Below are 12,444 nucleotides of genomic sequence, written 5' to 3'. Positions count from 1 at the left end.
ACATTCTGGGAAATAGCTAGTGTCAATATTGTCACTCCTGTTTTACAGATGAGGAAATTGAGGCTTAGTAAGGAAGTTCCTTGCCTAAATTCATATTACTCAGTATTGGAACCCAGGTCACTGACCTCCAAAGTCAGTGATCTTTCCATCATGCTGAATTACCGTTCAGCAGAAAAGATGAGCATGGTGGCAGTGATGAAACAAGTGGGGGATGGGGAAAACCCTATAAAAAGGCTTATAAAACCAGAATCCCTCAGATCCAGAACCTGGAACTCCCCTTTGCCCTGACTCTGGAGACTATCCTCCCCTCATCCCTTATGTACAGCTGTAACTAGGGTTTAACACAGGCTTCTGTAATTTAGGAGGTGCTGCCAATCCTTGCTGAAAGAGAAATAGTCCAGCACCTTGTTAGAGGGAATAATTAATAAAAATAGAAAGCTACTTGTTGGCACCTTTGCTGAAAGCCTCTCTCATCTTCATCCCACCTCCATTTTCCTGAACCTCAGTCTCGTGCTGGTCTGCTTTCTGGGCGCCGTTTGTGTTACTTTCCAAGGGTACAAAAATCCTCATAATAATTTTGCACATGTCAAATCAAGTCAACAAGCATTTATTAATTGCCTACTAGGTTCCAGGCATTATACTTAAGCACTAGGGATACAAAGAAAGGCAAAAGAGTCTTTGTTCTCAGGAAGTTTACAGTCCAGAGAGACAACATGCAAGCAGTCATGTACAAACGAGGTACAGACAGGATAAACTGGAGGCAATCTCAGAGGGAAGGCACCAGGATTTATATATATGTATATAGCTTTTTATTTACCAGATATTTGCATGGGCAATTTTTCAGCATTGACAATTGCAAAACCTTTTGTTCCAACTTTTCCCCTCCTTCCCCCACCCCCTCCCCCAGATGGCAGGTTGACCCATACATGTTAAATATGTTAAAGTATAGGTTAAATACAATATATGTATACATGCCCATACAGTTATTTTGCTGCACAAGAAGAATCAGACTTAGAAATAAGGTACAATTAACCTGTGAAGGAAATAAGAAATGCAAGTGGACGAAAACAAGGAATTGGAAATGCCATGTAGTGGTTCATACTCGTTTCCCAGAGTTCTTTCGCTGGGTGTAGCTGGTTCTATTCATTATTGAACAAATGGAACTGATTTGGTTCATCTCATTGTTGAAGAGAGCCACATCTATCAGAATTGATCATCATACAGTATTTTTGTTGTAGTATATAAAGATCTCCTGGTCCTGCTCATTTCACTCAGCATCAGTTCATGTAAGTCTCTCCAAGTGACTCTGAAATCATCCTGCTGGTCATTTCTTACAGAACAATAGTATTTCATAGCATTTGTATACCACAATTTATTCAGCCATTCTCCAATTGATGGGCATCCATTCATTTTCCAGTTTCTAGCTACTACAAAGAGGGCTGCCACAAACATTCTTGCACACGCAGGTCCCTTTCCCTTCTTTAAGATCTCTTTGGGATATAAGCCTAGTAGTAGCACTGCTGGATCAAAGGGTATGCACAGTTTGATAACTTTTTGAGCATAATTCCAAATTGCTCTCCAGAATGACTGGATGTATTCACAACTCCACCAACAATGCATCAGTGTCCCCGTTTGCCCACATACCCTCCAACATTCATCATTATTTGTTCCTGTCATCTTAGCCAATCTGACAGGTGTGTAGTGGTATCTCAGAGTTGTCTTAATTTGCATGACTTGGAGCATCTTTTCATATGGCTAGAAATAGTTAAATTTCTTCATCTGAAAATTGTTCATATCCTTTAATCATTTATCAAATGGAAAATGGCTTGATTTCTTATAAATTAGAGCCAATTCTCTATATATTTTGGAAACGAGGCCTTTATCAGAACCTATGACTGTAAAAATGTTTTCCCAGTTTATTGTTTCCCTTCTAATCTTGTCTTCATTCGTTTTGTTTGTACAAAGACTTTTAAATTTGATATAATCAAAATTTTCTATTTTGTGATCAATAATGATCTCTAGTTCTTCATTGGTCACAAATTGGAAGGCACCAGGATTAAGGAGGATTGGGAAAGGTTTTCTACAGGTGGGGTTTAAATTGAGAATTGAAGGAAGGCAGAAGGCAAAGATGACATAGAGGGAGTTCCAGGCAGAGTTCCTGTGCTGATGCCCAATATCTGGAGATAAAATGTCCTAGATGAGGAATGACCAGAAGGCCAGTGTTACAGGGAACTAATGTGTAAGAAGATTGGAGGGAGGAGAGAAAAAGATGAGTCTATGAAGAGCTTTAAAAGCCAAACAATGGATTTTCTATTTGATCCAAGAGATAATAGAGAGGGCTAAATGTGTAAGGACCAAGGATTCTTTCCAACTCCAACTATAAATCTGGGATCCTATAGTGGAATAGATAGGAATAGATAGTAGAGTAGGCAAGTTACCAATGAGGAAGCTGTTTTACTAGTTAGTTATTGTGGGATAGGTCAGAGGTGCTAAGGATCTGAGCTAGGGGAGTAGCCATTTAAGTGGAGATGAGGGAATGGATGCAAGAGCTTTTGGAAAAGATATAATCGACTTTGGATATGGAGGGGAGGGAGAAAAATAATTCTAAAGCTTCTGTCTGGGATAACTAAGAGGATGGACGATACCTTCAAGAGAGGTGGTGACGTCAGGAAGAGGAGAAAGTTTGAGGGGGAAGAAATGATGGCTTTGGCGTTGCTGAGTTTAAAGGGCTATCTACCATTCAGAGTTCAGAATTTAGTCTGAGATGTGGTTCTGAGTCTCAGACAAGAGGATGGACTGAAAATAGAGATCTTGGAAATAGCTGCATATCGGTTCTTAGTTTAGGGTGGCCCCGTGCCCTCAGGGGAACCCTTGAATAGATAGAACTCGCTTTTTTGAAATTTTGAATGGGAGCATTGACAGTGGATAAAACCACTGTCCCCCTCTATAAGGAGGAGATTAGGGCTGGCAAAATAAGCTGATTCCATTGGATTAGAAAGGACAATGACTCTCTATCCAAATTTTATTGATGTGGAAATTGAAGTCCTGAAAGGGAGTTATTTGATCCAAGTCACATAGTGGCTGAGCTGGAACTGGAGTTCTGGAGTGTGTTGATGCCACATCCTGCACTTTTTTTGGGGGGGTGTCACACTACATTTCCTTTAGGTTTGGGGGTGGTAGTTCCCATCTAAGGGATGAGGATTTGGAGACCCAGGAATCTAATTTGTAGTTGACTCTTTTCAGGAACCTTGAACCTGAAGCAAGGTCTCAAAACTGTTGGAGGTAAGGGCAGGAGTAGAAAAGGTAGGGAAGAATGAGAGAGCTAAAGTGAGATGGGGAAGAGAGAGGGGAGAGAATGAAGGAAAAAATGGAAAGAGGTGAACTTGAGGGAATGAACATGAATACACATGAGGAAAATAGGAATGAGGAAAAGCAGAAGGAAGGGAGAAAGGGTAGGGAAAGGAAGGGCAGCAGATATGAGAAGGCAGGTGTTTTGATTTGATTGTTGAAGGAAAGAAAAAGAAGGATAAAAAAGTAAAGAACAAGGTACCATGGGAGTTTAGAGGAGGAAGAGACCACCAGGAGATACACTGTAACCTCCTTAAGGATAGCAACTGTTCCTTTTTTGCCAATACATCCCCAGGACCTAGCACAGTATAGCGCACAGTAGGTTCTTAATAAATGCTTGCTGCTGGATTAATTAGCTAAAGCACTGGATTTGAAGTCAGAAAAACCCTGTTTCATGTATGTCTGGAAAAGTCAACTAATTTCAATGTGCCTTATCTGTAAAAAAGGAATAATAATAGCACTTACTTCACAGAGCTGTGGTGAAAATCAAATACATAATTATGTCTAGGGCTTTGCAAACTTCAAGTTTTTATGTAAAAGTTAGCGATTCTGAATCTGATTAAGACTAAAGTGGGAAAGGGGAAAGCATTGACTTTCCGAATCAGGTATTCCGGTGCCCCATCCCTGGAGCTCTCACTCCAACACTTCAAAGGTTTCTGGGCTCTGAAAGCCAAGAGTGAAGGGGGCCCTGCCCCGGAGGGGGGGGAGTGCGTTTGGAGTACAAAGACTCCCCAATCGCCGTTGGTGAGGCTGGTGAGCCCCTGTGAAAAGGCGTGTCCCAGGCAGGCCCTTCACCTAGACAATAGGTACCGGCCACTGGGAAAGCTCCGGGAAGGGGGAATGGGACGCATGTGTGGACCTCAGCTGGGGAAGGTTGCTTTTAAGTGGGCCCCGGGGAAGGGCACAGACACCGAGGAGGCTGAGGGGGCCCCTGGGCTTTACTCAGAGTCAGAGCAACGTTGCTCTTTGCCTTCCCTCCCGCCCTTCATCACCCCCCACTTACACGCACACAAATCCAGGGCTTTCATTCCTAAGTGACAGGCACCCCAATGGCAGTCACACCCGCTGACCGACACCCCAGTGGCAGTGTCGGACACTGGCATTCACACTGACCCGGACAAGCCAGGACACCGCCACAGTTAGACACACAGGACACACCCACAGACGCACCAGGGTAACCCCGGAATCATAAGAAACAGTGGGACAGATTCACTGGGACCCAAGCGCGGGCCCACGGCCCACGCCCCTGGAACTGTTGGAACACCCATCCCTGCCCTCACCCCGAGCCTGCAGGGCTGGGAAAGGAGGCTGGCGCTGGGGAGGGAGGGGAAATCCCCGGGCCGCGCCCCGCCCTGTGAGTGCGCGCGGGTGTGTGAGTGTGTCTGTGTGGCTGCGCCAGGCCCACTGTGGTTGGTATGCGGGGGGCGCTGTGATGAGCTCACTGCAGTCTGGCCGATAATGAGGGATGGGGCTGGGGAGGGGCGGGAGGGACGGGGAGGGGACCGGAGGCAGCGGCGGCGGCAGCAGCAGCGGTTCCTCGGAGCTCAGAGCTAGGAGCTCAGAGCTCCGCATCTCAGGCTCCAGCGCCGGGCGCGCAGACAGACCCAAGGCTCGGTCCATGGGCCTCCCCTGCTGCCGCTCCTGCTGCTGCTGCTGCTGAGGAGGAGGAGGAGGAGGCGGCGGCGGAGGAGAGGGAGCGGCCGGCAGGCAGGCGGGGGCCCCGGGAGCCGGCACCATGCTGGGCTTGGATATGTGCGAGCTGGGGGCGCAAGTGCTTGAGCTCCTGTGGCTGACGGTGTGCGCCAGAGGTGAGCGCCTGAGGCCGGGGTCTGGGGCAAGGCTGGGGACTTTGAGGGCTGGGGGTACTGGGGCACACACTCATGCCGGGGCTTTGCCGGGGGACTTTCTGGGGAGACACCCATGCCAGGGGACTTTGAGGAGGAAGGCACCGGGAGACACCCATTCTTGGAGGGGAGGACGTTGGGAGACACCCATGCCAGGGGCATGGAAAGGGGTTCATATGGGAGGCACCCATGCTAGGAGCATGGAAAAGGGGTCCACACTGGGAGGCACCCGTGCCAAGGGTATGGATGGGGGTACACCCTGGGAGGCACCCATGCCAGGAGCATGGATAAGGGGGTTCACACTGGGAGGCACCCATGCAAGAGGACTTGCGGTGGCAACATTGGGAGACTACACCCATGCCAGAGGACCTGGAGGGTGGCATCTGGACAAATGCCACGGTGAACACCTGTTCTGGGGAACATGGAAAGGACGAACCTGGGGAGGGGAACCAGGAGGATACTTAGGCCAGGAGACATGAAAGAAGAACCTAGGAAAGGTGAGGGGAGGACTCTCTAGGTGGAGACACAGTCTGGGCTAGTACCTCCCGGGCCCTGTCAGTCCAACCCCTCCCCGTGATAACTTTGGAGAGGTGCCCGCTCGAGTCATCAGCAGCCCAACCTCCAGCACCTTCCAGTCACTGAGATCGCATCTTCCTGGGGCGGAGGCTCTCCAGTAGGGCTGGGTTGCATTGAGGCGGGGGCCGACTTATGGCCATGGAGGGATTGTGGAGGAAAGAATGCAAAGGGTCCCATCTTTCCCATCCCTCTTGACATACCCATGGGAGAACTGGGAGCAGCAGGTGAGGCTCCCACCATCCTCTCTGAGGAGGGAGGTGTCTGCATTCATTCCCTTGGGTACAGAAGGGAGCAAGAATCTGCTAAAAAGAACCCCTCCTCCCTGAGGCTTCTGGTTACCGAGAAGCAAGGCTATCTGCCTGTGGGAGGGGAGGTTATAAAGGAAGTGTTGGGGAGAAGACAAGAATGGGGTCTGTCTAGGACAGAAGGGTTTGAGGGAAATGGGAAGCTGTGAAAAGGGAAGGCAGGGGTGAGATTCGAGGAGGGACAAGGTGGTGGTGATAAGGAGAGGGGATTTCATTCAGGAGAGAGGAAGATCTGTTTAGGGAAGGGATATTCTGTTTCTATATTGGTAGTTCCTTATTTCTGTGCAGAGAAGGGATCTCTGTTGGGGTTAGATCTGCATTGAGAAATTGAGTCTACTGTATTAGAGAGGGAGGAGGAAAACTGTTAGTATTTCTGTATTTGGAAGGAAAACAAGGACTGTCATATTGTGAGAAGCTCCCTCCCAGGGAACCACCCAGGACCCACCATGCATGATCCCCAAGAGCAGAGCAAAGACAGAGGTGTCTCCCTGAGACTCTGTGGTCACCAGGATGGGGCTAGGGGGATGGGAAAGAGGATGGATTGAAATAGCTTGAAGATACTTTGACCCAAGATCCTTGAGCATTGGAGAGACTGGACTGAAGAAGCTCCTTCTTAAGTCACTGTGAGAAGGGGCAGGGGCAGCTAGGTGGCGCAGTGGATAGAGCACCAGCCTTGAATTCAGGAGGACCCGAGTTCAAATCTAGTCTCAGACACTTAACACTTCCTAGCTGTGTGGCCCTGGGCAAGTCACTTAACCCCAGCCTCAAAAAAAAAAACAAAAAAAAAAACCTGTGAGAAGGGGCCCTGGAGCTATGGGAATGCCATTCAGCTCAATAAACATGTATTATGCCTTCATTTTATGCTAGTTTACAAAGACAAAAATAAAAACACTTACAGCTTTTAAGGAGTTGGGAGAGGGAAGATTGCAATGTGCATATAAAGTTAGACACAAAGTCATTTTAGAAGAGAATGAACACTTAATCATTCAGGAATCCAGAAAGCCCTATGTAAGAAATGATATTTGAAGGGGTAGCTAGGTGGCGCAGTGGATAGAGCACTTGAATTCAGGAGGACCCCAGTTCAAATCTGGTCTCAGACACTTAACACTTCCTAGCTGTGTGACCCTGGGCAAGTCACTTAACCCCAGCCTCAAAAAAAAAAAAAAAAAAAAAAAAAAAAAAAGAAAGAAAGAAAAAGAAAAGAAATGGTACTTGAGGTGAGTCTTGAAGGTAGCCAGGATTTTAGAAGGCAGAAGTAAGAAGGGGAAGAATTCCAGGTTGGGGGAGGGGGGAGGGCTCGAGCTGTGCAAAGGAGACTGGGCATGAAATAACATATATGGAGAACAGTTTGTGGGCCATCTTGCCTGGAACAGGTAGCTTAAAAGGGTAGAATAAAATTGGCTTGGAAAGGTAGGTAGGAAACCAGTAGTAGAAGTTGTAAATGTCAGACTGAGTATTTTGCATCTTTAGATAGTTTTAGACAAGAGTTTAGACAAGAGTTAATAAGTCTCTGAACGAGAGTAGAGTCCCTTAGGACTAGGGACCAAGTGGAAAAAAGGAAAAAAATTCAGGAGATCTTGTGGAGATGGAATTAAAAAGACTTGGCAACTGACTGAGTATGAGGATGAGGGAAAAGTTAAAGTGGAGCTAACTCTAAGGTTATAAACCTGTGGGGGAGAAGAATGGTTTGTGGTCTCCATAGAAGTAGGAAAGTTTGGAAGAAGGATGATTTAAGGGAGAAGATAATGAGTTCAAGAGTTCTTTCATCATTTAATATGAATTCAGTTTTTAACATAATTAGTTGGGAAATATCAAGGGGATATTCAAGGGGAGATGCCCAGCAGACAGTTGGTGATTTGGTACTAGGACTCAGGAGAGAGATTAAGGCTTGACTATATATATAGATAGATAGATAGATAGACTTGAGAGCCTTCTACAGAGATGATAATTGAACTCCTGGGAGCTGACTGATGCTAGACACAGACAAACTAGGACAAATAGAGGGAGGGGAGAGATAAACAAATAGATAGAAATGCAGGGAGGAAGTCAGAAAGAAGGAAATGGGAGAGAGAAAAAGAAATAGAAGAGAGTGACAGAGAAGAATAGAGGGAGAGAGTTAAAGAAAGAGAGAGACAAAAAGAGAGACACAGAGAGCAGGGTCCAGGACAGAACAGTCTCATCACTCCTTTGCCCTAGAACTTTTGGAAGGGAGCTCAAAGAGTCCTCTGGAAAAAGACAACCCCCAAAGCACTGTGGGAAAGGGCTCAGTTCAATTTCAGTAGTCATTTATTAAGTCACTACTAAGTGAAAGGCACTGTGCCAGGTGTTCGGAAACAATGCAAGCATCTGCCCTCAAAGAGGTTATATTATCCCAAGGAGAAGTGGGAGTTGCGATGGGGGTGGCCTGCTGTGATATAAGAGGTGATGAATGATAACTTTCCTAAGATTTCTGGAGAGAGAGAGAAAGCAGCATTACCCGGTAGAGCAGGGAAGAATCTGAGCTGACCCTTGAAAAATGAGAAGGATTTTTTGCTGAGAAGCAGATGTGAAGAGGGAGTGACATACTAGGAATAGGCCACAGTGAGAGGACGGCCAGTTTCTTGTTCTAGAACATTGTGGGCTTCCCCTGGTCACAGATCTGGCCAGCCCTTAGTGAGAGCAGGTGCTCAACTGTGATTCTGAGAGGATTGGTTGGGAGTGGAGAGGGCAAAAATGAGATCATGAATTTTTCTGCTCCAGTGAGAAGTCTGAAATAATGGAGAGAATGGGGATAGGATGGGAATCTGCCTCACCCAAAGTCCAAGACTCCAGAGTCTGCAGTTTCAGATAGCTCCCTTAGGTTCCAGGGAGAGAGAGATTCCCAATTCAACTCTCTAGAGTGTGGAGTGAGCCCAAGCCCATCAATTAATAATCATTTATTAAGTACTCGCTGTGTGCCCAGTAGTATGTTAGGGCCTGAGGATCCAGGGATAAAAACAGTCATCCCTTAGGTTTTATTGGGGGAGACAACACATATATATCATTATATACAAGATAATATTGGAGGGGATGTGACTAGCAGCTAACTCTTTGGATCAAAAAAAGGCTTCATGTAGAAGGTGATATACTGATTCTATTTACCCTTTAGTTTTTCTAGAGGAAGCATTGTTCAGAAAATTGAAATAGTTTGCAGGCACAACACTGGATCAACACTATTAGTTTGTAATCATGTCACTCTTCAAGAAGTTTCTGCAGCACTCAGTTTCCTAAAGTATAAAGTATATTTGGCATTTGCATAGGGCCCCTTGTCACCTCTGAAGAAGATACAGGCCCTCCTCACCTCATGCCTGGATTATTGTTATAGCCTCTGGTATAAATCCCCTTCATCCTCCATTCAGCTGATCATGTCACCCCCTATTCAATAAAGTTCAGTGGCTCCACATCGCCTCTAGAATCAGATATAAAAGCTTTGAAGGACATCATAACTCGATCCTTTCTTTCCTTTCCCATCATAGGTCTTACTCCCTACTATGTGCTCTGTGATCCAGTGAAACTGGCCATCTTGTGGTCAATTATAATGGACACTCTTCCCCATCTCACATGCCTGATATAGTTCTTCCTCTGTGTACTGGCTTCCTTTAAGTCCCAACTAAAATTTCACCATCCACCCAGGCCCACTTAATTCTATTGCCTCCTTTGTTAATTATTTCCAGGTTTTTCTGTGTCTATATAATTGTTTGCATGTTGTCTCTCCCATAAAACTATGATCTCTTTGAGAACTGGGCTTTTTTTTTTTTTTTTTTAAACATATTTTATCACTTAGCATAGTGCCTGACACATAATAGATTCCTAATAAATGCCTGCTGATTAAGTAAATTTAAAGCTTCTCATAATCTGGTTGAACCCTTGCTTTCTAAACATTTCACATCACTCTCCTACATCCCAGTCAAATTGACCTATTAACTACATCCCATGAATGACTCTCACCTTTCCCTTCCATGCCTTCCTCAAGCAGGCCTGTAATGCTCATCTTCCTTATCTCTGTCTCTAGGAACTCCCAGCTTCCCTCAAGGCTCAATTCAAGTCTAAGACTTTCCCTAATTCCTCTAGTCCTATTAATGCTGCTCCTCTGATACCATGTATTTACTTTGCACATATTTTGAACTGTCTGTGTATATGTGGTTTTCCCTCAGTAGAATTTAAGCTCCTCAAGGGTAGGTATTGCTTTTGGTTGTTATCTTTGTATCTGTCCCTAGCACAGTGCTTAGCATGTAGTAAACATTTAATGCATATTTCTGAATTTAAATTTGAGAAAGTGATATCACGTTATAGCAGCAGTTAGGATCATCTTCCCTCCCCTGCCCCTAATCCCCTCTCCCTAAATTACTGCTGTGCTTGGGTCTGGTGCCAACTAGCCTCAAAAAGAAGGGCGCAGTTTCCTCAACCATTTCTTTCCTTTGACCTGGAGAAAATTCCTAGGTGGTGTCACATCCCAGAAAGTAGCATCTAATGAACAGAGGCTGGGGTTTAGGCTTGGGGTCTGTAGAGGGCCATGGTTCTTCTCTATTTAGACATATGAATTTCAGGGTCTCCTCACTTTGTTCCCCCAGCTGTGAACAGAGGGATGTCCACCTGCCTTGATACAAATTCTTGGATAACCTGGAACTGACAAGATCATGCATCTTCTTTAGTTTTGCCCACTGGGAACTAACAATCTAATTGCATGGTGTTTAGTAAGTACTCAATAAAATGAATAGATTATTGAAAGAATATTTGGGAAAATGAAGACTTCCTTCACTCTATGTCCTCTTCATATATCCTGGAGTGGTAAGGACCATCTAGCCCAACTGCTTCATTAAAGTGACCCTCTAAAGGTCACAGTGATTTTGCAGCACATTCAGAACTAGAACTAAGATCTCTTGATTTCCAGTCTTTCTACCATACTCGTTCCTTTTAAGGGGAAGCTGAGAAAAAAACAAGATTATAGATTTACAATTGGAAGGGATCGCAGAAGTAATTTGGTCCAACCACTTTAAAAAAAAAAAAAAATATATATATATGTATATATATACACACAGAATCCATATCCATATATATATATATATATACACACACACACACACACACACACACACATATCCAAGCACCTTACTACACACACACACACACATATACACACACACACACACTCACATATAAAAGCCATAAATTGGTTTAACCATTTTGGAGAACAACTTGGAACTGTGCCCAAAAGGCTATAAAACTATGCATACCTATTGATCCAGCAACATCACCACTAACTCTGTATCCCAAAGATATCAACAGAAAAATAAAAGGACCTAATTGTACAAAAAATATCTATAACAGCTCTTTTTGTTGTAGCTAAGAATTGAAAATTGAGGGGATGCTCATCAATTGGGGTAGGGCTGAATAAGTTGTTATATGATGGAATGGATGGAATATTATTGTGTTTTAAGAAATTATGCTTTTAGAAAATCTTGTAAAGACTTACATTAACCAATGTAAAATGAAATGAGTAGAACCATTGTATACAGTAACAGCAATATTTTATGATCATCAACTGTGAGTGACTTAGCTATTCCCAGCAATATAATGTTCAAAGGCAATTCTGAAGGAGTTATAATGAAAACTACTATCTACCTCCAGAGAAAGAATTAAGAGAAGTCTGAATGCAGATTGAAATATACTTTTTCTTTACTCTATTTTTCTTTGTTTTTTTTTTTTTGTCTGTGTTTTCTATCACAGTATGACTAACATGGAAATTAAAAAAAAAAAAAAACCAACCAGATAGATTAGATAGATGTGATAGATTTTTTTTTTAAATAACAAGGATTTATTTTCTCTCTCATTGGACTATGAATATCAAGGAACTATTCCTGGATGTATGGGGAAAAAAATAACAAACCCTTCCAAACTCATAGTCAAGGAAACAAATTCCTGCATTGACCATAACCCAAAATGTACATCTCATTTTGCATTTTGAGCCTGTCAGGAGATTCATTTTTCCTCACTGGGTGGTCATTGCTCTGAAATTGTGCCCTTCTTTTTGAGCTAGTTGGCACCAGACCCAACCACAGCAGTTATTATTATTAACTAATAATAAATTCTTATTATTAGTTAAATCTTTCAAAGGCATTTGCTTTTACAATGTTGCTGTTATTATATATATTGTTTTTTTGGGTCTGCTCACTTCTTCTGTATCAGTTCATATAGATCTTTCCAAGTTTTTCTGAAACCATCCTTTTCATCCTTTCTTACGGCACAGTAATATTTCATTATATTCATATCCCATATTGTTCAGTCATTCCCCAATTAATAGGCACCTCTTATGTTTCACTTCTTTGTTACTATTAAAAAAAGAGCTTCTGTCA

At 43.9% G+C, this 12,444-nt stretch overlaps 1 protein-coding gene and 1 long non-coding RNA gene across 5 annotated transcripts in view; one reads left to right on the top strand and one right to left on the bottom strand.

Annotated features, from left to right (window-relative positions):
• LOC141549842 (uncharacterized) overlaps nucleotides 1-4,494 on the bottom strand; it is a 7,325-nt gene extending 2,831 nt beyond the window's left edge. The window contains exon 1 of the long non-coding RNA XR_012484453.1: nucleotides 4,352-4,494. This is a non-coding gene — a long non-coding RNA (uncharacterized LOC141549842). The remainder of the gene's footprint in view (nucleotides 1-4,351) is intronic.
• The window catches only part of ARHGDIG (Rho GDP dissociation inhibitor gamma), a 28,950-nt gene that overhangs the window by 5,444 nt on the left and 11,062 nt on the right, over nucleotides 1-12,444 (top strand). The window contains exon 1 of one of the 4 annotated variants that reach the window (XM_074279822.1): nucleotides 4,831-5,156. The exons of 2 other annotated variants lie outside the window; for them this stretch is intronic. In XM_074279822.1, coding sequence (XP_074135923.1) covers nucleotides 5,084-5,156 — 73 coding nt within the window. In that variant the 5' untranslated portion in view covers nucleotides 4,831-5,083. Of the gene's footprint in view, nucleotides 1-4,830; nucleotides 5,157-10,656; nucleotides 10,786-12,444 lie in introns of those variants that run through there. One more of the 4 variants, XM_074279823.1, reaches the window with a different exon arrangement.

Source organism: Sminthopsis crassicaudata, chromosome 1 (genome assembly GCF_048593235.1).
Source record: "Sminthopsis crassicaudata isolate SCR6 chromosome 1, ASM4859323v1, whole genome shotgun sequence".
In the NCBI taxonomy this organism is placed as follows: domain Eukaryota; kingdom Metazoa; phylum Chordata; class Mammalia; order Dasyuromorphia; family Dasyuridae; genus Sminthopsis; species Sminthopsis crassicaudata.
The sequence above is the reverse complement of the archived record's forward strand: the minus strand, read 5'-3'. Positions and strand labels throughout refer to the sequence as shown.